The 23,907-nt window shown below is 54.1% G+C and overlaps 1 protein-coding gene across 2 annotated transcripts in view; it reads right to left on the reverse strand.

The window, feature by feature from the left end:
* The window catches only part of ADAMTS14 (ADAM metallopeptidase with thrombospondin type 1 motif 14), a gene marked incomplete at both ends in the record, with an annotated part of 91,028 nt that overhangs the window by 66,841 nt on the left and 280 nt on the right, over positions 1 to 23,907 (reverse strand). For both annotated transcript variants that reach the window (XM_082855060.1, XM_082855059.1), the window contains one exon: positions 21,953 to 22,395. In XM_082855060.1, the coding sequence (XP_082711186.1) occupies positions 21,953 to 22,395 (443 nt within the window). The remainder of the gene's footprint in view (positions 1 to 21,952; positions 22,396 to 23,907) is intronic.

Consider the following 23,907-nt stretch of genomic DNA (forward strand, 5'->3'; position numbering starts at 1 on the left):
TATAAAGCAGTAAGAGACACCCATCATGGTGCCTGGAAAACAGGAGGCAATCCTTTAAAAATATATACTTGTTGGGCTTCCCTGGTGGCGCAGTGGTTGCGAGTCCGCCTGCCGATGCAGGGGACACGGGTTCGTGCCCCGGTCCGGGAAGATCCCACGTGCCGCGGAGCGGCTGGGCCCGTGAGCCATGGCCGCTGAACCTGCGCGTCTGGAGCCTCTGCTCCGCAGCGGGAGGGGCCACAACAGTGAGAGGCCCGCGTGACGCAAAAAAAAAAAAAAAAAAAAAAAGATAAATAAAAATATATACTTGTTGAATTCCTTCACTCATTCGACAAATACCTACGGAGTGCCTACGACATACCAGCCCTGCGCCAGACACTGGGAACGCAGCTGTGAACACAAAGCAGGGAAGGAAGGAGCCATTTTTATAAACCTTCCCCTTTGCATAGGAGCTGCCTCTTTGTAAAGCAGCCGCTACTGTGCGCAACAAAATTCCACCAACTGTCCCACCTCAGCCTGTTCTGAGCTGGCTTCTTGGGGAACCCCCTTCAAGCCCCCTTCGCTGAGCACACAACAGCGAACTCCCAGCAGCAGCCCATCTTCTTCCTGTCCCTTCCTGCTATGTCTCTCCATCAAACTGCAAACACCATGTTGGATCAAATCCAGGATGGCCTTCTGCTCCAATCAGGAGGCCAAAAAACGTTCTAGGGAAAATAGCCAGCCTTACCCGAATAAGTTTGGGGCTTCCCAAGGTAACCATTTGATCAGGTGACACTCAATTGTCTGCAAAAGTTCTAGTCTGCTTACTAAAATGACAACGTCAAACTCTATATTAAGCACACGTCCTTTCATTTAAAGCACTTTCCCTTTTTTTTACTTTTGCACCTGCCATGTGCCCAGGGCAGGGAGAAACAGATAAATAAGGCCCAGCCTTTGGCTGTGAGTTGCTCATTGTCTGGACGGAGGGGCCCACAGAGGAGCAGAGGGTATCCAAATTGTTGGGCTTGGCGCACTGGCGGATATACCTGAGGGACAGGTATCCATCAGGCTCTCGGTTGTAAGGGGCAGAAATTCAACTTGAACCCCTGTGGACCAAAGGGGAGCGTGTTGGCCCCTGGACAAACCATGGCAGGTGCAGGCACTGGAAGTGAGGGGCCCAGTGCCCACGGCTCCCTCTCCACCCTCCTCATGGGCCGCTCTGCATCAGCTTCATTCTCCCGGACAAGGCTATGTTCTTAGAGGCACAGCTCTGCTCTGACACCACAGACAAGCAGGCTTTCCTTGCATAGTCTCATCTGGAACAGCCCAAGGGAGACTGTGGTTGGTCCAGCCTGAGTCACATGGTCACCCTGGGACTGGCAGTCTCCGCTCAACCTCCACGGCCAGCGGCAGGGTAATCAGTGCATCGGAAGAAGGGAGAAACCGACAGGGTAGCAAAAGAAACCTACGTGAGCTGGAAAGGGCACAGCAGGTAGGGGACCCAGGCACAGGTGTGGAAGCAGGAAGGGCAGTGTGGGGCTGGGGAGGCATTCAGGCTCGTGGGCAGAGACTGAGCCAAACCTGCATAAGTGATGGGCCTCTTACCTGCATAAGTGAGAGGCCCAAGTCGAAGGTCCTCTGCCACTGCGGACCCGCAGAGCCTGCCGAAGGAAGCTGTCTTCCAGGGTACATAGGGCTGCAGGATGGGAGGGCCCAGGGCATTCCCCCCAAAGCTACTGCAGCTCGGCTGCCAAGAGAGACTCTCTGCCAAGCCCCACGCCCATCCATCCCATCCCAACTTCTGTACCCCCGTCTGATACCCAAGGGCACTGTTGCCACCCCTCCAAAGCCCCCCTGGACCAAGCAAAGCAAGAGACCCTCACAGCACAAGTCAGACAACCTGTGCTTCATCCAGGCCAAACTCACACAGACCCAGGCTCACTGAGGGCTATAGTTGCTCTGTTTCTCTCTGCCCATCACAGCTCTGCAAACAGCCCGGCAGAGGAGAATTCTCCAGACCAGGGGGCAGGAGACTCCATCCAGCTACCGCCCCCCGCCCCCGACACTGGGTCACTTGATCACAGCCTCCCCCGTTCTGGGACTTGGTTAACCCACTACACAGGAGGATTCTTCAGAATCTGGCATTCCCTGCCACATCACCCACTGGGTCCCTGTGGCCGCCAGACCTCAGTGCCTCATATGAGGGACGCAGGTTCCAGAATGATGCGCACAGCATAGGGCTGGGCTGCAAGGTACTACCTTCCAGCCCACGCCTCCCTTTCAAGATGGCCATGCCTGCCCCAGTCTGAGGCTTCAATACCCTGACAACATCCCCAGTCAGGGGACCTCTGACATTTGCTTGGATGCCTCCAGTGACAGGGAGCTCCCCCTCTCAAGATATAACCTATTCTGGGTGGGGACACTCGTAATGGCTTACTGAGTTGAAACACACTTCTCTACGTTCTGCCCTTTATGAACAGTCTTATTGCCACTGCTATTAATAACAGTACCTGCCACTTATATTTACACATCTTAATTCATCTTTACGACAACCCTATGAGATAGGCACTAATATTAGACTCATCTCGGGCTTCCCTGGTGGCGCAGTGGTTGAGAGTCCGCCTGCCGATACAGGGGACACGGGTTCATGCCCCGGTCCGGGAAGATCCCACATGCTGCGGAGCGGCTGGGCCCGTGAGCCATGGCTGCTGGGCCTGCGCGTCCGGAGTCTGTGCTCCGCCATGGGAGAGGCCACAACAGTGAGAGGCCCGCGTACCGCAAAAAAAAAAAAAAAAAAAAATTAGACTCATCTCATGGATGAGGAAACAGAGGTTCAGAATGGTTAAGTAACTTGCCCAGAGTCACCCAGCAAGTAAGGGACAGCACTAGAACAACAGCCCAGCTCTGTGTGGCTGTTTGACCTAGGCTCTATTACCTCAGGCCGCTCGGGCCCTGCTCCTGCCCTGGGGGCCCACTTGGAGCATTCTTTCGTAGTCCCGACTGCAAGTCCCTGGGCCTCTGGTCTGGCCTTGCAGAGCAAGCAGGATATTCATTTCCCACCTCTGGACGAAAACATTCGATGGAAGCCAGTCCACCTGCCACCACTGACGTGAGGATGAGGAGAAACTTCAGCACACAGCCTTAGGGGGTGCAGACCCCTCCCGCCGCCTGGTGACCACCCTCCACGCACACACCAGCTCTCCTCTACCAGCCATGGAAGCCCCGGGATTCCTGGGACTGGACTAGCCCCCATACCCTCAGCCCTCTCCCCAGGGAAGAGTTAAAGGAACCCCTATTTTTCCACCCAGTGAACTGTTTAGGGCAAAGACCCAAGCCCTGTCATATGCAAGGGCTAGGAAGTAAGTTTCAAACCTCTTTGTAACTGCAGATCCCACCAGCCCCACTTCCACCCCACCCCCTCACTGACATCCAGATCAGAACCTCCCTAGTGATCACCCTCATCTATTTAGGGCATCATGTCCAGGCCTTGGCAGTTCTGGGCCACGTCTGGGCTCCCTCTTGGCCTCCGAGACCCTCCTCCTGGAGAAGGGATGGCAAGGCAGGCCCGGCCACCAGATCAGGAGGCGGCCTGGGCCAGTTCCTCCCCGCGGCCCTCCGTTTCCCCGTCTGCACCAGGAGAGGTTTGGCCCGCGCTCCCCTCCAGCGCTGCCCTGGCCAGGAAACCAGGCACCGCTCAGGGCAGACAGCCTGGCAACGGGAACCTTCTGGCTCTCTGCCTCCTCACCAAATTACTCCCGTCTCTCAATTTATGAGATGTTTATATTTCCGACAAGTGGTGGCTAATTTTAAGCACTAAAATCAAATCAAAATTCTGTATAAGAAATCAAGAAAGGGGGAGAAACTAAGTTCTGGTGGAATGGAAAATAAATGTCAGCTGTATCTGTTTTCACCCATAAGTTATTCTTCTGGAAACAGCAGATAAGTAGGAAATATATTCCAGAAAGATCCTTCGTGCAATAAAAATGACAACAAATAGCTGTTTATATCCAGTTGAGCCACATACTCTATAGGCCTTCGGGCAATTTCTCCAAATGGAAACCCACCAGAGGGCAAGCCTGGCCGCTCAGCCCTGCTCTAGACCCGTTAATACGACTGCTCCTGAGGACTCTTTCCTGGAAGCTGTGTGGCTGAGGGAGGGGCCTGCTTGAATTTTCCAACACGGCTGTGACACTGTTCTGGTTGCAAAGGTGACAGCTTCTTCTGCGTCTTCATCCAGGGGCCCTCAGGCCGTGCTAGCTAAGGTCTTCCAGTCCAGCTTCCCCTCAGGAAAAAACCCCAAACCCAGAGTGTAATTCCAGAGCACCTGAAGGAGACGGGTGATGACAGCCTAGGTGACTTGCTGCCATAGAAATCACCTGTGTCCTGCCATGGGTCATAACTGAAGAGCTCAGCTGGTTACCAGCAGCTGTCTATCATCAGGGTGAGGTCCCAAATATTTCAGCAGATAACTGAAGTCATACTATTTTGAAATTCGTATGTATGTGGGAATGTGTATATATAAACATGTTTATTCTAAAACTGCATGTACTTGCACGTAAACTGGGAGGCACAGGTAAAACGAGCCAACAAACAGATCTCCAGGGAGGCCAGAGATCGAGATCCCAAAGGACACCTTGGACAGTGCACAAGTCCAGACTTGGACAAGGACAGGGGTCCATCCGTGCCAGCCCGGGTCTGGGAAAGGGGAATCCCGAGCCCCCCTGCTGCCCCCTCAGATTGGCCAACCTTTGTCAAATGCCCAGAAGGAGGGCCCATTTCGAGATGGCGGCTGCAGTGGAGCCAGCTGAGGTGTGGGCCAGGTCTCCCCTTCCTCCTCCTTCCAAGGCCGGCCTATGTGGGGCTCCCCAGCAGGGAAAGAAGCAGAGCAGGCCACCCCCAACCCTACCATCCTGCCACCTCCCAAGGAGAGTGCATTCTCGGGCCTGAACTTGTTCTGGAAATTCCATTACGAGGGTTTGACTGCCAGCTGTGCTGTCTCAGGTTCTAGGCTTCCAGCAAATTCAGATTGAAACTGTTCCACTGGAGGAAACAAAAGTAAACCCAGCAAGTGGAGGCTGGGTGATGCACACCCTGGGAATGGCATGAGAATCAGAAGTGGCTTCCACTAGGCTCGCCCCCAACAGAGCCACCTACTTCTATCCCCAGCCACTGCCAGCCAGGCTGCCTCCGAGATCACATCACCTGTTACAACCTCAGAAACCTTGACTGCGGGTGTCTCCTTCTCTCCCCGCACCATCCTGCTCACCTAACTCTAGCACGCTGGCTCCAGCTACAATTAAACTTCATCAAGACCTCCAACACATGGCCCCATCACTCCACCACTGTCAATCCCCCCTCCAAGTCCTCACTTCTCCTCTCACCACCTTGGACTTCTCGATCCAGACACATAATAGTTCTTGTGCAAACACCCATAACTCTCTCCTGCCTTTCCCTCCATCCTGCTCTCCCAGAGAAGCCTCTGCCCTGGTTCAACCCAAGCCGCCACCCACTCCACGTCTGCACACTGATGGAGAAAATGCACACGGTGCCCACTGGTCTCCCTTGGAATCAGTGTCCAGAGCTCTCACGTGAGCACGATGCAGGCAGGGGACTCTGCAGCACTGCCCTGTTACACCTGTGTTCCCGTTTTCCCATTGGCTTGGACATCTAACACTGGTCCCGCCCCCACCCTCTCCTGTTTTCAAGGAGAAAACAGACACCGTCAGGCAGGGCTCTCCCACCACCACATGAGCTCCCATAGCCATGCCCTGTGCTCAGGACCACCCCCTTCTCACCACCTCAAGACTTAACTCCTGCAATTAGCATCCCTCTTTCTGGCATCACCAGGCCCTCCCTCTCTCCTGATTCAGTCTCGTTGACATGTATTGATAAGCGCACTTGAGGATCTCCCATATGTGAAATTCCCTCCCAGCCCTGTCCAGCTACTGCCAGGGTCTCTGCTTCCCTCCACAGCAGAAAGAGTTGTCCACACTCACCGCCTGTACCTCCATGCCTCGCCTCTATCCACACCACAGGGGCTTCTAGAACCACCACTTCCTCGAAACTGCTCTCATCACAGTCACCTGTGACCTCATGTGGCCAGAGCCAGAAATCACTTCTTTGTCCTGGTCTCACTCAGCTCCTCCAGCCACACACACATGCTCCCTGGGGATTTCTCCTGATCCTATGGGGATTATGTATTTGCAGGTAACTCCAAAATTACATCCTCAGCTCTGACCCCTCCCGAAATTCCATGTAAGACTGTACAACAGTCTCCCTGATAGAGACCCTGGGCTTCCGCTGGGCACCGCAAACTTTAAAGCAGACCTACTCCTCCTCCCCATGCCTCCCCCATCTCAGCAAATGACACTATCTTTTCCCCAGTTACTCAAGCCAAAAACCAAGGGGAGGGGCCCAGGGATTAGGTTTTTTTCAAGTCCTTCCACCTCCTCAGTGGTTCTGTTAAGTCAATTCAACTGAAAGACACACCCAACATAACCTGCAGGGACCAGACCCTCTGTGGGATCATCCTGGGCCATTGACTCTGATTCACGATGAACGTGAGGTGGCCAGTGCCACCCCACACGCCCCCATAGCCTGAGACCATCGTTCCCTCTCTCAGTAGGTCTTTACCAAGCACCTACTGCGTGCTGGGTTTGGGGGTGGGGTGCAAAAAGATATGAAACCAGCCTCTGCTCTCCTAGTGAGGGACTTGCGTCTAATATAGGTAAAGAACTCTTACTGCTCACTAAGAAGAAGACAACCCAATTTAAACATGGGGAAAGAACCTAAGTAAACATTTCTCCAGGGAAGATATACAAATGGCCAATAAGCACATGAAAAGGTGCTCAACATCATTAGTCATTAGGGAAATGCAAATCAAAACCACAATGAGATACCCCTCATACCCACAAGGATGGCTAGAATCAAAAAGTCAGACACTAACAAGTGTTGACAGGGATGTGGAGAAATTGGAACCCTCATACATTGCTGGTGGGAATGTAAAACGATGCAGCTACTTAGGAAAACAGTCTGGCAGTTCCACAAAATATTAAACAGAGTTTCCATATGAGCCAGCAATTCCACTTGGTATAAACTCAAGAGAAATGAAAACATAAGTCTACATAAAAACCTTTACACAAATGTTCACTGCAGCATTGCATACAGCAGCCAAGAAGTGGAAACAACCCAAATGCCCATCGGCAGATGAATGGATAAACAAAACGTGGTGTATCCCTATAATGGAATGTTATTTAGCCATAAAAAAGTAAGAAATGCCGAAAAATACTACAACATAGGTGAATCTTGAAAACATTATGCTAAGTGAAAGAAGCCGGTCACAAAAGGCCACATATTATACAATTCCATTCATTTGAAACTCTAGAATAGGGCAATCTATAGAGACAGAAGATAGATTAGTGGTTGCCGGGGGCTGGAGTAATGGATCCCAGCTGGGGGTGGCGAGAGGGGGTGGAGAGAGGGGGCGGCGATAGCTAAAGGACACAGAGCTTCTTTCTGAGATAGTGAAAATGTTCTAAAATTGAACATGTTCTAAAATTGAAAATTACACAATTCTGGGCATATAATAAAAATCCACTGAATCGTACACGCTAAATGGGTGACTTACATGGTACGTGAATCTCAATAAAGCTGTTAGATGACACACACAGGGAGATAAGCACGGAGATGACACATATGCACAGGAACAAGAGACACACATGCACCCAGATGACACACAAAGGGATGACACACACACAGACGACACACAGGCACTCAGACGACACACATGCATGAGGTGCACAGGCTGCCCGCTACCATGGAAGCGTGAGTCAGCACGGCTGGGATGAAAGCCTGCGGACGCTGAGATTCCACATAATTCAAACCTGATGTGGAAGCCCCAAGCCACAGGAGCTCTGCTGGAGGCTGGGCTGCCAAGGCCTGGGCCCAAGCCAAGGGGAGTCTGAAAGCTGATTCACGCCGAGCTGCAGCCTTGGGGACAGGCAGGAGGCAGGAGCCCTCGGAGGATGGAGCCGAGAACCGCCAGGTTTGTCCTCAAAGGGCAACGCACACCCCACACGGGCGCAGCAGAAGTCCCAGAAGGCCCTGAGGCTCAGATGAAGCACGGGAAGACCGAGAGCCTCCACCAGCTGGAGGCAGTTACCCTGGATGAATGCTTGCTGTCTCCGCCCACTTCCCAGGGTCATGACCTCTGCAGGCCTCACACCCTGGGAGGTGCTGGGTGAAAGGCTACTGGGGCCTTGGTGGGCCCAGCCCATTTGTAGCAAAGATCCTTCTCCCCGGCATCCTTAAGGGAAAAGTCCTTCACAAGAAAAGACTGATTCACAGGAATGGTAAATGTGAGACAGAACATGGGCAAACCAAAGGCTGGTGGAAATGCACCACCTGGGCGTGAACTTGTAGGCAATTTCCTTCTCTTTAAACATTTAGGTGTTTTCTAACTTTTCTATGATTCCCCTATCTGAAAAGGAAACCTGATTCGGAACAGCATGTCTGCCTGCTAAAATGAGCAAGAAAAAATTGTATAACAATGACTTTAAAACAAAGTTTAAAAGAAGGAAACAGACCCAATGTAACCCTCCTTTTCTGTCATCCAACCTCCCTGCAAAGTGATGCAGCAGCTACACTTGGGAGTGAAATACCTGGGGCTCTGTCCCAGCCTGGACCCTTCCCAGCTGGGTGACACTCTCCAAGCCTCAGTTTCCATGCCTGAAACGAAATGAAATGATGTAATGAATGGGACATGCCCCCTGCTGAGGCCTGGCCCACAGCAGGTGTGTGGCCTTTTCCTTTCTTTCCTTCCTTGGACTGGCTCCCCTGGTCCCCCAACTTTTCCGTCAAACACAAAGTAGACTTTTCCAGGAGGCTACAGCAGTGGGTCTTACCCCTAGATGTCCATTAGGGTCACCTGGGGAATCTGCAGACCGACTGACGCCCAGGCCACACCCCAGACAAATGAATCAGGGAGATGGGGCAGTGGTGGGGCGGTGGGTGGGTGGGGGAGCGGCAAGCATCAGCATTGTGTCAAAGCTGCCCAGGTGATTCTCACGTGCACCCAGGGCTAGGAACCCCTGGTCTCAATTCTAGAAGCTCCCAAATGGTGTAATGGTACTAAATGGAACGTTTACGTGATCATCCATGTTTCACAAACAGCAGTATCAGCATCAGGTGTCCGAGCAGAATCAGTCGGTCATAATACAGGAAGTGGGCAAGAAAGACAGACAGGGGACAAGAGGACACTGAGTATACACCCAGACCAAGGGGGGGCGGGGGCGGGGAAGGGAAGTCCAGACAGGCCGGGTGACTGCACCCCTCTTACACTGTGCACATCTCCCCGGGCTGAGCACGACCAAGGATCACCTGGATGACACGTGAGTTGTGCCTTAGGTGCTACCTTAGAACCTAGCCACCGCCTGCCCTTAAGGTGCCACTTCACTGCGAGTGAAGCGTAATTCACCAAAGTTGCCCTGAGCTGGGTGGGTCCGAGAGGTGGGGAGGGAGGCTGTGATCTACTGGGCGGCCAGTGGCCAGTCAATGTTGTCACAGCCCTCCCAGCTGGGAGCCCACAGTGCAGAGAGTGAGGACATTAACAGCGACATCTCTACGTTGCTCCTGCTGCTGCAGGCGGTAACCGAGTCTGTCCTCTGGCTCTGCGGGGAACAGAGCTGCTTAGATCTTCCTGCAGCTCTGCTTCAGGCTTGGCAAATGTTCTCACAGGAAGGGTGCTTGCTTTTCATGACACCCCTCCCTGCCCAGTGGCAGGGGTCCTGGCCCAGCGGCAGGGCGGGGCCTCACATGCAGGTGCTCAGAGAGTCCCCCTGTGCCGCAAGCCCCCACCCTGGAGTCCAGCCAGAGTCAAGGGCAGACCTTGCCAGGCTGGCAGCCACCATTAATTTCCATCCCCTACGCCCAGGAGCCAAGTGGCTCTGAGGCTTCCCCCCTCAGTCACCACCACGGACGGCCCACCAAGCTTGGGCTGGGAGCTCCACCTGGCTCCCTGCTTGGCCCAAAGTCCTGGCAGCAGCGGAGGCTTCAAGACAAGGAGACAGGAAGCAGCCCTCAAATGCCAGGAGGCGGTGTAGCTGCCAGGCCCTGAGCTGGGGAATGGTTCCCCACCTCTAGGCCTGAACCCTACAGCTCAGAAGCAAGCCAGAGGACAGTGGGGTGGCTCCAGGAAAGGGTGCGGCCGGTCCTACCTGCAGTGGAGGGCTGGCCCCCAGCAGGTCACTTGTCCCAGCCAGGGCTCCCCTCTGATCCATCCTGACATCAGCCTGCCCCCAGAGGGCCCTGCAGAGGCAGGTGAGCACAGGAGAATGGAAAGATGAGTGGACCTAGACGCCTGGACTCCTGTGCGGGGCCCAGGTCTAGCCCCACATGGGGGTCCTGACCACACATACCCCTCCAGGCATCGCCGCCCTCCTCTGCACAGCGGGGACAAGTGGACAGAACCACATTAGCTGGAAAGCCACACCTGTGCACGCGGGCCTCCATGCCTGTGCCCTGCGGGATGCCCTTCCAGCCCAGCTCACATGTCACCCCATCACCGCCCCCTCCTCCACGTCCCCAGTGGTTCTGGCGGGTGCTCTATCCCGCCCACATATGTCTGTCTGTCCCTCTTCCAGATGCGAGCTTCTCCACAAGAGGACAAGTACTGATCCACAACACAAGGCCAACTTCGGCACAAGGCACCTTCGGCCAACATCCTCAGGTCCAAGCCTCCAGAATGAACCCCCTTGGGCATACCACCCTTAATGAGAGTCCTCTCCCACAAAACACGCTGTGGCTTAGGGGACAGCCTCGGGACTGTGAATTATGAGGCGAGAAAATATAAGCACTCAACAAGGCCTCTTTGGGCTGGAGGAGCTAATTCAGAGTGTGGGCTCCTGCCAACCTCAAGGGGCGGAAATTAACTTCTGCTGTGGGGCGGGGTGGCCTGGGGGGACGAATGTTTTCTGGACAGATCAAAGGTATAAATATCTGGCTGGCTTAAAAGCAAAAACTGACAAAGGGCTTCAAGCAAAGCGCTGGGAACAGGGTTTGCATTCAGACCGACCAGGTCCTAACAAACACTCCCACATTCAGAGGTTTCTCTAAAAGGGCCTGATCTACTGCCCCCTCAGCCATGTTATGGAAAGAAGAAGAAAAGGAGAGTGCAGGGTTTTAATGTTCCATGTCAAGTGATGTGTGCATAACGGCAACCCACTGCCCTGCAAAATTCTGAAAATGGATAAAACGGCGGCAATGGCGACTTGGAGCTGAGATGCACCAGAAGGTTTCGTTTGAGCTTCAAATCCTGCTCACTGGGAGGTTGGCATTTGTTTTCTCTGAACAGGTTTCCCAGTCTTCAGGAGGACAACGACACGCAGAAGTTGAGCTGTCCACCCTTGCAGGGGGAGCCTCGCAAACACCTCCACTCGGCACCCAGGCCCAAGGACTCCCAGGACGCCCCCCACGAGGCAACTGATGGACCAATCCCTTCAGTGTTTGCGCTCTGAAGTCGTTGCCACGGCCACCGAGGCCCTGGCCGTTACAGGGTTTAGGACCTCGAGGAACGATTCCCGTCTACTAACTCAGGAGAAGCTGTGTGGGATTGTGGGGGGAGCACGGGACTGGGAGTCAGGGACCTGGACCCCATCGGCCCTGACTGTCGCCCACTGCGTGACCCTGGGTGAGTCTTTTCCCTTCCCTGAGCCTCAGCTTCCTTGTCTGGAAAAGTGAGAAGGGGACCGAGAGGCCCCCAAAGCCTCTTCCGGTCATAGCTGAGTTAGGGTGAACTTTGGCAGTGACGCTGAGCTGAGGTTCACTGCCGGAGGTGTTCATTACAGGAGGGTTATTTGTGCTGATACGGAGCTCCCTGGAGCTGCCAGGGATGAGGCAGCCTACAAATATTACTGCTACTGTTCTTCTTATTGTTGTTCTTGTTGTTTCTAAGGCTTTATAGGCAGGAAAAGGCCCACATGCTGAAAACAGAAGGCCGGGCCTGGCGGATGATTTGGGAACTTTCCACTGCAGGGCCCGGGGAATGCGGAAATTCCCCAGGTCCTCACCAAAAGCCCAGCCCTGGGCCTGGACCGCACTGAGGCTGGAAGGCAGGTGGAAGGCAAGCACAGCCCCCACCCCACTCACCAGCCCACGGAGCAGCCCAGAGGCCACCCTCCCTCCAGCCAGCCCGAAGATGCCAGGGAAGTAAAATAAAACCAGCCCCTAGACCAGCCCTCCCTGGAATGGGAGGCCGGCTCTGCACGGAAGGAGCGGCAGTGAGGTGATGTCTGGCTTCTATTCCATATCATAAATAAGTTATTAACCCAGAGCAGACAGCAAGGCACAGCCGTGGGGAAGCTAGGGACGTGAAACTGCAAGATCAGACCGCCTCGAAGACTGGAAAACCACCCAGGATCCAGACCCTGGGCCACTCAGACAGAGGACCTGCTGGGATGGGGCCTTCTGGGAAGCAAGAGCACTAGAATGGGCGTCCAGGGGTCTGGAAACAAACCCACTGTGGAACCTGCCTCAGTTTCTATGTTTATTCCAAGAGATCAACAATAATAACAGCAAATGCTACCATTCATTGTTCTGGACACTGTGGCAGCACTTGTAAGTGCCTGATTTCTAATCAACAAAACTACAAGGTAGGAACACCCACTTTACAGATACAGAAACTGAGGCTCAGAGAGGTCGAGCCACTTGCCTAGGGTCAGTATGGGAGAACGATTGCAAAGATGGCTGCAACAATGCCTCCTGTCTCTGCTCCCATGCCTCTTTGAAATGAGGTAGGGTCCATTCCTCCACTCTTGGAAAATCTAGTCTGGCCTTGTGGCTTGCTTTGACCAATAGAATGCACAGAAGCAACATTATGCAACTTCCAAGACTAGAAGATCTTCCTTACGAGATCTTGCAGCTTCCACTTTTACCCTCTTGGAATGCTACCCTGAGACTGCCGTGAAAGAAGCTGGTCTCACCTACTGGAGGATGTGAGGCCACAGACAGGAGAACTGAGGCTGCCTAGCCAACAGCCAGCGCCAATGCCGGATGTGTGAATGAGGTCAGCCTGGACCTTCCAGCCTCACCAACTGTCCAGGCAGCAACCGGCAGAGGAATCACCCAGCCAACCAACAGAATTGTGGAAAGAATATGCCGTTGTTTTAAGTTCAGCAGTTTTAGGCTGGTCTGTTTCACAGCTGTGGATAACTGATACAGTCACTCAGTTTCCCCACACTGCCTATCTCCCCAGGAAAACCTGTGCTCCCGCCTCCTGGGATTTGGTTGGGGTCAAGTCACCGCATGCTGACTGCTGCCCATGCCTGCAGCCCCCAGACCACAGCCCCACAAGCAGGAAGTGACCACGGGGGACATACTCTATGAAGTGTAAGAAGGGCTGTAGGCCACTTTCTACCTAAAGACCCACAGTCACCCTGATGTGGCAGGTCAGAAGCTCCCTTTTTCTCTAAAAAGACAATTTCTTGTTTTCGTTATAGAAACATAAATTCTACAAAGGACTGAGGGCTTCTCAGGGAACTGTGTTACCTGAATAGCAAACGTGATGAAGCAGGTTGCACCCTCGCAGAGGATGCGAGCTCTGGAGACAGAAACTCGCCAGTAAAGGGCACACTGAGGGCAGGAAAGCAAACAGTCTCGCCTCACCCACTGGCTCAGGCCCACGGGGCATGGGTGCCTGGAGCACACACTGGGACACACTCGGGGGCAGCGTGCACAGCTGACCTGCTGGGCTTGCCGGGCGTGCAGGAGGCCAAGTGGCACTGCGAGTGCCATGTGTCATCCATCGCTGGCCTAGGAGCAGACAGACAGCCACAGAGAGGAGGACAGGCCCGCTGTCCCTCCCCATCTGACAGAGGTGAGAAGATGCCAACGTGAGCTTTATGCCACCTCTGAAAGAGAGCCCGCCACGTTCCCTCTCCCGGTCCGTCAGCTCACTCAACATCCACTGAGGGCCTGCCCTGTGGCAGGTGCCGGGGTCATAGAGACACACAGGTGACTAAGCTCAGACCCTGCCCTTTGAGAGCCCAATGGGAATGTTCCAGGGGAAGAATGTAGACGGGAGTGAGAAGCAAGCTGCAGCCTGAGAAAAAAATGAACAAGCCTGGAGGAGGTTGGGAGGAATGGGCTCTGCCTGCCCAGCTAAAGGCCCAGAGACCCCTCTGGGGTTGTAAAGCAGAAAACTGAGGTACTCTTGACTTCCTCTCCTCTTCTCTCCTGCTCCCATCCCCTCAGACCCGGCGGACTCAACCAATAAATCCACACCATTTAATAGCGACGGCTGAAGCATATCGGGTACTGTGCTAATAAAGCCCTTTGCACACATGACAACTCTTATGAAGTGACTAATATTATCCCCACTTTGCAGATGAGGAAACTGAAGCACAGAGAGGCTTAGTAATTGCCCAAGGCCACACAGCATGAAAAAGCCAAGGCTGGGATTTCAACCCAGGCAGTCTGGTTGCAGGGGTCATGCTCTCATCCCCTGCACTGCTCACTGGCAAGCTGAGGCCTCCAGCTAAGAGCCCTGCTGCATTGGGCCCACACACTGTCTTAAAAAATAGAACACTTTGCTTAAAAATCCATATTTCTGATTTCTCTCTTAAAATTCTCAAATGTGATACCAGATCGGCACTCCCTTTAAACAGGAATTTGCCGCTGTCCCACCTCTCCCCTAGTACCTGGCCCTCTTCCCTTGCGCTACTCCCTGCTCCTAGAGGCAGCTGAAGTCCCGACCTCCTGTGTACCGCGAACCCAGCCCTGTGCTAGGCATGCAGAGAAATGCAAACATTTAAGACAGTTCCTGACTTCTGGGAACTGGGTGGCCAAGATGGGGGATGCCTCAAGCAGAGGGAAGGGAAGGCACCGTGGGAGGTGTGAGCAGCATGAGCAAAGGCATGGGCTCCAAAGTGAGGTGCAAACACACCAGGCTGGCTGGGGAGGGGGAGGGTCTGCAGGGCAGGATCCACCATCGGGGCTGGAGAGGCAGGTGGAGCAAGGCGAGGAGCTCTGCACCAGTGCAGGGCCAGACATCCCCCGCCCCTCCCAGGATTGTTGGCACAGATGTGTAGGGGCAGGCAGCCCGCAGGCCACAATGTGTGGGGACAGGCCTGCAGGGCAGTTGGGTGAGGGCACCTCTGAAACTCCAGGCCTCACACTCCACATCCCAGGGCAGGCACAGACAGCAAGGCAGAGCTGGGTGCTTGCCAAGGAGCTGCCAGGAAAGCCCACTCACTCCCTAGACGTCATGGAGCAACCCCGGGGCAAGGACAGATATTGGCACAAAGACACCGAGGAGCCCCAGGCAAATCTGCTACAATAGGACTGTGCGAGCACGCAGCTGGAAAGATTAGCATCTTCCCCAAATACTAAAGTGACTCCTGCTTACAAACCCATGGCTCCCTATGGCCACAGGGGCAAATCTAAGTCCACAGTGAGGCAGTTTCTCCAAACTACATTTTCATCACCCCCCTTTCCAGTGGAGAGCAGCTGAGATGACTCACCATTTCCTGAATCCTGCAAAGACGTAGGATTTCCTTCCCTGCGAATGCCTAAAATTCCTAGCTCTTGGCTCTAAAAGCTCCTATTGATGCTTTTATACCCAGGCCAAATGTCCCCTCCGCTGGGAAGCCTTCCCTGAGCACCTCTCCTTCTCAGTACTCACCTCTAGGCCACCTACCAAGTGCATTTCACTTCCCTGCATTCCTACACAACACTGACGTTTAGTGTGATCAGTCTTGTTTCATGCTGTCTACTGTGCATATCGGCCTTCTTTAAACCATGGGTTCTGGAGCACAGGGAGAGAGGGGTGAGTTTCAACCCTGCACCCCAGGAGCTAGTCAAGGGCCTGGCTGGGGGAAGGTGCCTACAGATTGTTAACAGAATGCTCCACTTGGCACCTCTCAGTACCCTCCTGCCCTGGAAGGCATGTGGGGTTATTACAGACCAGTCGTAATACACTCCCGCGCACTAAGCAAGCACCATTCTGCAGAGAAAGCTGCCACAGCAGAGGGGAGGCAGGGCCTGGCGAACCCGGGAACCAGAGGTGGCCTCGGGCTCACATCAGAGAGCACTGATAATCTACGTACTGTTGCAGTACAAGGGACTCCAACAATACTTTTAGTACTTCTCACCATTAATGATAGCTGTAATTACTGTAGTAATTACTATAAAAAAGTAATAAATATTACTATTAATAATCCCCATTTTTTAAGGCCCCACCATATACCAGACCCTTCACTTTTTTACATTTTCTTATTTAATCCTCTGAACAGCCCTATAGACGATTGTTCTCCTCTCCTCCTTACAGATGAGGAATCCCAAGCACAGAGAGATTTAGAAACTTACTCAAGGTCACACAGCTAGTCTGTACTAGAGTAGAGAGACTCCACAATGTCTGCCACCCTAGACTGTTTCCTAATTATGACTAAAAATGCCTGTCACGGGGCTTTCTATGGGCCGGGCCCTACAGGTAACAGCTTTACTGAAACATAATTCATGTACCGTACAATTCATCCATTTAAAGTGCAGAATGTCTGTATATGTATATGTATAACTGATTCACTTTGCTGTACACCTGAAACACAACATTGTAAATCAACTCTACTCCAATAAAAAAATTTCTTTTTTAAATTAAAAAAAAAAGAAAGTGCAGAATGTAATGGCTTTTCGTCTCTGCATAAAGCTGTACAACCACCACCGCAATCATCTTTAGGACGTTTCATCACCCCACAGAGAAACCCTGGGCCATTTCAACTGTCAGTCCCAACACACACGCCCTCCACCTGGCATCTTAATACCATTTTAAAGACAAAAGGACTGAGGCTCAGAGAGCTGCTGGGATTTGCACACCGTTGGGCAGAGGATAGGAAGCAGAGCTGGGACACAGCCTCCCCTGCCCTCTCCCCATACCGCCTGCCAGGGGTCTACTCTGTAACCCGTTAAAAATGCACGTTCTGCAGAGGGTGGAAAACAGAACCAGATGGTGACAAATCTTACACGTGCGGCTGCTTCCACGCCAGGCCCCTGACTCACAGAGGCACTGAGGGCAAAGAGGGGGGGACGTGACGCCTCCCAGCCCCCGTGACCCCAGTGCAGGGGCAGCGAGGCCCAGGAGCCCCGGAGACAGAGGTAGAAATGGGGCAAGCGGCCTTCAGGAGGCTGGCAGCCTGGGCTCCGGATGGTATGCAGGGGTCCCACTCTGCTGATCTCATTCCTGCACCCCACAACCCCTCCAGGACCCACAAAGTAGTGGCCCCCCCACCCAGGCCTCTATGTGCCTCTCAGGACTTCAGAACCACAACTGCTAGCAGAGAGTCTGTTCTGCACCTGGCCCCAGCCAGGGGACCTGAGATGACCCAGGCCCTCCCTGCCCACAGGACCTGAGGTTTCGGGTCACAGGAGCATTGGGGGGACTGCCACGTTGATTGGCCAGGATCCCCAAGGGAGGCTCTGAAGAGTAGACCAGCAGGCTGCCACTGCTGCCTGGGCGCATTCCCAATCTGGGACCCCAGTGTCTGACAGCTGCCCCCAACCCCAGAGGAAACACTCTGCAGGTACGACTGGGCCTCCCCACATTGCCTATTTCCTTCCCCCAAACACCCACAAGCCTGCTCTGGGTCAGCAGTTCTCTCTGCTGGCCAAGGGCCTGGCACTTTCTTTCACGTTTATAATGTCTGAACAATTTTGAGCCAATGCCACCTCCTCCAGGAGCCCTCCCTGATCCCCTAACCAAAACAAACGGGTCCTCCTGCTGCTGACTCACACAGGATTGTAATCTGTCTGCTTTTATGTCTGGTTTCCCATTATCCTCCAGACTCATCTGGGGCAGGGGTCCTGGCTTCCTCATTCCTGGTCCCCCGCCTCCGACCCCCTCCCCGACTATGACACACCAGGCCTTCCAGCAGAGCAGGTGGGAAGTGAGATAAAGTGCCCATTCCTCAGTGTCAGGCATGAATTAACCGCCGTGCACAGAACCCGCCCAGTGTCTGTCCCGGTGCCCGTGGTGACTGACTCTGTGGGACGGCAGGAGACGTGGAAGAGATAATGGTCACTGCTCCCACTGCAGGTTCCAGCTGGAAAGGAGGATCGAGTCATCAGTTTAGACACAGCACTTCTCACCAGAGCAGCTAAAGTCCAAACGGCTGCAAGTCTGTCCACACAGAGGAGGGTTTGTTCCGACCGTCTTCCAACTGGAAGGTCTGCTAAGCCATGAGGGCCAAGCTCAGGGTTGGTGTCTTTCCTCTCTGCACCTGCAGCCCCGCCCAGGCCTGGCAGGAGCAGACCCAGGACCCGCCAGGAAGGGGCAGTCGACTACACGTTTACAGTGGCCTGGCTTCAAACTCCTCCAGCAAGGCCTGCCCTGTGTCACAAGGTACCAATGCCAGAGCTAGAAGGTGCTCTGAGCTCATCCATTACAGGCTCCATGTACACCCAGGAGGCAAGGGAGGCCCAGAGAAGGAGGGCAGCTTGCCCAGGGTCACACAGTCATGGCTCCCAACTCCCAGCCCAGACTCTTCTCAGATAACAGGCTGCTGCTTCCCTGCCCTGGGCCCCCTCTCCTATCCTGCCCTCCCTTCAAGGTCAGACCAAGGCCCACCTGCCCAGTGTCTTCTAGGATCACCTCCCCGGCCCCGTCCAGCATGGTGCTCCCTCGCTGGCAAGTTCTTTCCTCTGCCCAGAACGCCCTACCCACCCTCTGGCCCCAACAAACTTCAATTCATCCTTCAAGACCCAGTTCAAATACTATCTTCTCTAAGACAAAGATAATAATCACTCCCATTTACCGAGGAGCCCTCCCTGCTGTGCTACAGAAAACCAAAAAGTTACTGTTGAAACTATTTGTGGGGTACCCCCTGCTTAGCACCCAAGTTCCTTGAGGACAGAGACCTGAAGACCTGACTCTCTGCAAAGCAGGGTTACAACAATATCTGTGTACGCACCTCATACAACTGAAAGGCTTTATAAACTATAAAGTCCTGTGCCAATAGAAGCTATATGTATTGATATTATCTTCACACCTCCTCCCCATGACTCAGTTTCCCCACTTACACGATGGCTGAAGTTAATGAATGCACATGACAGTATGTGTGCTGTGCCTGGGCTGTGGCTACGGCTCATGACTGTTGCTGTTACTATTCGTGTCACTTTCACTTTCTCACATCTCCGTGTGGACCCTGCCCATGGCCAGTGCTCAGTACGTATTTTTTTGGACAGAATAACTTCAGCATTTGAGACATGGAAGAAGATGGGGTTAAAACCCAGAGTCCACGTAAAAATGCAGGGTGAAATCTTATCATCAGAAGGGCTGCACTGTGGCCTTTGAATCCAAAGGTGGCTCAGCTGGGTGACAGTGAACAGCCCTTGCTCTCACGGGACACAGGGCCGTTTTCTGGAGTGGGCTGGAGGTGAGGAAATCCCTGCCCTGGACAGGGAGCCTCTGTGCTGGGCTGTGGTCCCTGTCAGGGACCAGGTCAGGGAGACCCCTGAGAACTGGCCTTAGGGACTGGACTCTGGAGCCCAGGGCACAAGCAGGGGCCCAGCCCAGGAGGTCCAGTTCTGCCTCTCACCAAACGCAGGGACCAGGCAAGCCACTCCCGGAGCCTCAGTTCCACCGCAGAACAGGCTCCCAGAAGCAGCCTCCGAGACCTGACCCAGCTTCTGCAAATGTCACATAGAATCGAGTTCTGTCTGCCAGGGAGGCGTGAGTGCAGCCCCTCCTTGGACAAATGAGAAGAGTAAAGCCCAGAGAGGGGAAGTGACTTGCCCGGGTCACACAGCCAATGAGAACGTTTCCTCAGAAGCCCCCAAAAGTCAGCAACGTCAGCTGAGCATCCAGTGACCACCTGTCGATGTCTGCTGAGCTGGTTCAATGATAAGAAGGTTTCCAGGGTGCAAAGGGTGTGGGCAGTTACATATTAATGGCGATGATCATCCGCTCACGCCTCTGTTTAGGTCCCCGTGGACACTGACGGAGGTTGTCAAAGAACGTCACTGAACAGCTTACGGCCCATTCGGCTGATGACTTCAGGTCACCACGTCATTCAGCCCAAGCCACTGACGTGCACTGGTGCCTTCTATCTCTCCATCTGCACAGACACTACATCTCTAGGCGATTCCTCACGTCACTTTGGATTTTCAGCCAAAACTTGTGGCCACAGCATAGCGCTAGCCACAGGCTGAGGAGAGTCCCAGGACCGCTGAGCCAGGGCGGGACGGCGGCCAAGGCTCACCCTGGCACCAGGACAAGATCTCAGCCTTCTCCAGCTATCCTTACAATCTGTGTTGCTCAGAGTCCGCTCCACAGAACCCTCGCATTCCAGGTGATTCTGGTGCACACTCAACTCTGAAAACCGACCACTGCCTAGGCCATGCCTCTCAGTGGGGGCTCTAGTGCCTCCAAGGGGGCAAAAATTGGTTATCTGGGAGGCAGAAAATTTACTCTTTTCATATATAAAGCACAGATATTCAGTATAGCTGTGGTATTAAGGTTTCACTGGGGAGCAATTAGGGAAAAAAATGTCTAAAAGGCTCCTCGGGGGGATGATAATGAAAAAAAGATTGAGAAACCCTGGTCTAGAGAAAGGCAGCCATGACATTCAGCAGGAAGATACCTCGTAAGGATGGGAAGATGGTAAGAAGTGTTCCCAGCCCTGCCAGTAAGGAAAGACTCCTCCCCTTACCATCCCCGCATCCGACGCATCCCTCTCTTAAAGCTCAAAGGCAGACGGGCAAGCAGGTCCTTTCCTGGACATATCGGCTCGTGCCTGGCAAAGCAGAGACCATGAAAACAGTGCCCATCAAGGCCCTGGAGCTGCCACGCAGGCTCACAAGGGCCTGATATACAGCAGACGGGGCAGCAAGGGGAATGGGATCCAGCCTGAGTTGAGCACAAGAAGGAGAGAAGCCACCTGTGGCTTTCTGGTTTGCAACATGGAACCAACTAGCAGGGGGTTCCCTGTGCCTGGGAGGAGGGAGCAGGTCCTGAGAAAGGGAACTCACATCAGAGAGCCACGGAAGAGCAGGCTGCCTTCGGGACCAGAGACAGTGGGGCACGAGGAAGGACACAGCAGTAAAAATAATAACGGCGGGCTTCCCTGGTGGCGCAGTGGTTGAGAGTCCGCCTGCCGATGCAGGGGACGCGGGTTCGTGCCCCGGTCTGAGAAGATCCCACATGCCATGGAGCGGCTGGGCCCATGAGCCATGGCCACTGAGCCTGCGCATCCGGAGCCTGTGCTCCGCAACGGGAGAGGCCACAACAGTGAGAGGCCCGCATATCGCAAAAAAATAAATAAATTAATAATAATAATAATAACAGCAGCTGATACCGACAGCCCTGACCATGTGCCAAGCAGGGGCCAAGCACTGGCCGTGCTGCCTGGTGAGGTAGGTCATATTTTCATCACCGCACATCAGCTCCAAGAGGGCAGGGTACTGTGTCTGTCTCAGGCACTGCCGTATCCCCAGCACCCGACTGGCACGTGGAGCGCGCACGGTAAATACGTGCAGAATGAATAAACCCCACTTCATGGCTAAGGGAAAGGACCACAGGAGGGCAAGTAACTTATCCAAAGTGACAGGGCCAGTGAGCGGCACAGCCAGGACCCAACCCAAGCAGAGCCGGCCCGCCTCACGCCTGCGTGTGTCTGCTCTCAGACCCCCGACAGGTGAGCTGTGGTCCCGTGTGTCCGTAGATGGTGAGGGGATGAACAGGATAAGGTACCATCCTATCTCGGCCACTTTACAGCTGGCACAGTATGAACCTGGTGGCCAAAGGGGCACGCGGGGCTCTCTCTGGAACGCGGCGCAGCCCCTGACTTGGCCCAGACTGCAGGCTGTGCCCACAGGAATCCCGAACACACGGGAGCCAAGGAGAAAACCACGTCGGTCTGGCTCGGTGAGGGGGACGGAGAGGAAAGGGGGAGGGTGGGGAGTGCTGCTTGATGAAAGCCTTGTCCCTTACCAATCCGTCGCAGTTGCTGATGGCGACAGCTGCCCCTGGCATGCCCGTGACACCCCCGGTGTAGACACACTCCCTCTGCAAGGGCTGACGGAACAGCTCCCGAAAATCCTCCTGCCACTCTACCGAGGCTCCGGGCACCACCAGCCGCCGGTTGGGCCGCAGGTGTAAGTGCAGTTCCTCCCCAGAAACAGTGACGTTGAAGTAGAGGGAGGAGCGCCCCCCGCTGCCAGGCTGCAAGGCCACTCCTTTGGGGCGCAGTGGGCTTCGAGCCACCCGCAGGTGACCGGAGTGTGACAGGGGTGCGGGTGGTCTGTCCACCTCTGTACTCCCTGAGGAGGCTGCTGGTGGCCCAGATACCACGTGGGAGAGGAAGCGTCCCTGAGAATCTGTGCTGCAGGGCACTGTCACACCATAGTCACTGAGCTTTCTTGAGAAGCGCAACTCTGTTGGAAATAAAGGAAGAGTTACTTCGGTGCCATCTGGGCAGAGCTAAGCGGGAGAAGCTGGAAATCCCATGGGGGCAGGAAGGGCTCTGCAACCTTGACCGTCACCTTGGAGGAACCCCTTAGCCCAATTTCATCTATTTCTCATCCAGTGCTTCCAGAGCCCTTGGATCTCTGCACTTGGATGATCGGTGTTCAAGTTCGTAAACTGCTAGACACACGTTGCTCCCCACAGCCCCCAGGCCCTTGTTACAGCTGGCGGAGGGAAACAAATGATGCCAGAGTCCTGTCACTCTAGCAACAAACCTTCCAACCTTGGGCACTACAGAGGAAATTCCCCGAAAGCCCCTAGGGCAAAGAGGGATGGCTAGATGTGCCCAAACTCCCCAGTGCCCTGAAGTCACCAGCCCACCCCGGGGTAGGTAGGGCCCTCGTCGCCAAGCTCCCGGAACACAGCTGGCAAAACAAACACACCTAGAAACTCAGGGCCTCCTGGGCACGTGTCAAGGAGAAAAGAGGAGCTGGAGAGGGAAGGGAGGGAAGACAGGTTCCACATTTTTCCAGGTTTAGAAAGAAAACTTTTTTAAGCAGCAGTGGCTGCCGAGATTTTCACATGGCCCAGCCCCAAGCTGGGTAAATATAGATCTTCAAAAATAAAAGTAGACACAGAGGTGACCTGCCCACTCGGACTGAATTAAGCGTGAGGTCATGGCCCCATGCTCCAGGCCGCATGCCAGCAGCCCGTCCTCACACAGCTCTCGCTAAGCCGAGCCAGGCAGGGCAGGAATGACAGCTCCCTGGCTTCTAGGCCTAGTGATTCATGGACAGGACTTAGGGAGGAATTTTCATTTCCACACAGCTCTATCTCGTGTCCCCAGCCCCCTTCACGGCACTGATAAAACCTAGAAAATGATGTGCCCTGAAAATCCCTCCTGCCCAAGGCAGTTATTGGAGGGCGGGGAGGGAGATGACGAACTTTCCTCTGGTTTTACCCTTTGCAGCAGAGCACCCCCAAGACTTCAGCTAGGGGGATCCTGTTTGGCACGTGAACAGAGCTCAGAGACAAGCAGGCACCCTGCCTGGAACTGGCCAGAGCCCCCTCCCCATGCTCAGAGCCACCAGGAGGCCACCTCACACTGCAAAGTGAGGGTGGAGTGTGTCTGATCTGCGTGTGAGAGGCTGTCTGCACAGCACAGAGTGTGAGAATGCTGGGGGAGAGGGATGTATGTGTGTTTCTGTGCAGCAGTGTGAGTGCCCGGTGTTCACTGGGGTGTGGGGCAACCACCTGCCAGCCTGATTCTGTGTGTGTGACAGACACTTGCACATACGTACACACATATGTGCACACATGCATACAAGCTGGAGACAGAGAAGACACTGAGAGAAAGACACACAGGAGCGAGAGACAGAGAGTGAGAGAGACACAGAGACCAAGAGACAGATACACAACCCCGAAGAAAAGGCTCCTATCCTCAAGTGCTCTCCTGGAGTCTCTCCCTAGTCTTGTGCCAG

This window comes from Leucopleurus acutus (assembly GCF_964270905.1).
Source record: "Leucopleurus acutus genome assembly, chromosome: 14".
NCBI classification, from domain to species: Eukaryota; Metazoa; Chordata; class Mammalia; order Artiodactyla; family Delphinidae; genus Leucopleurus; species Leucopleurus acutus.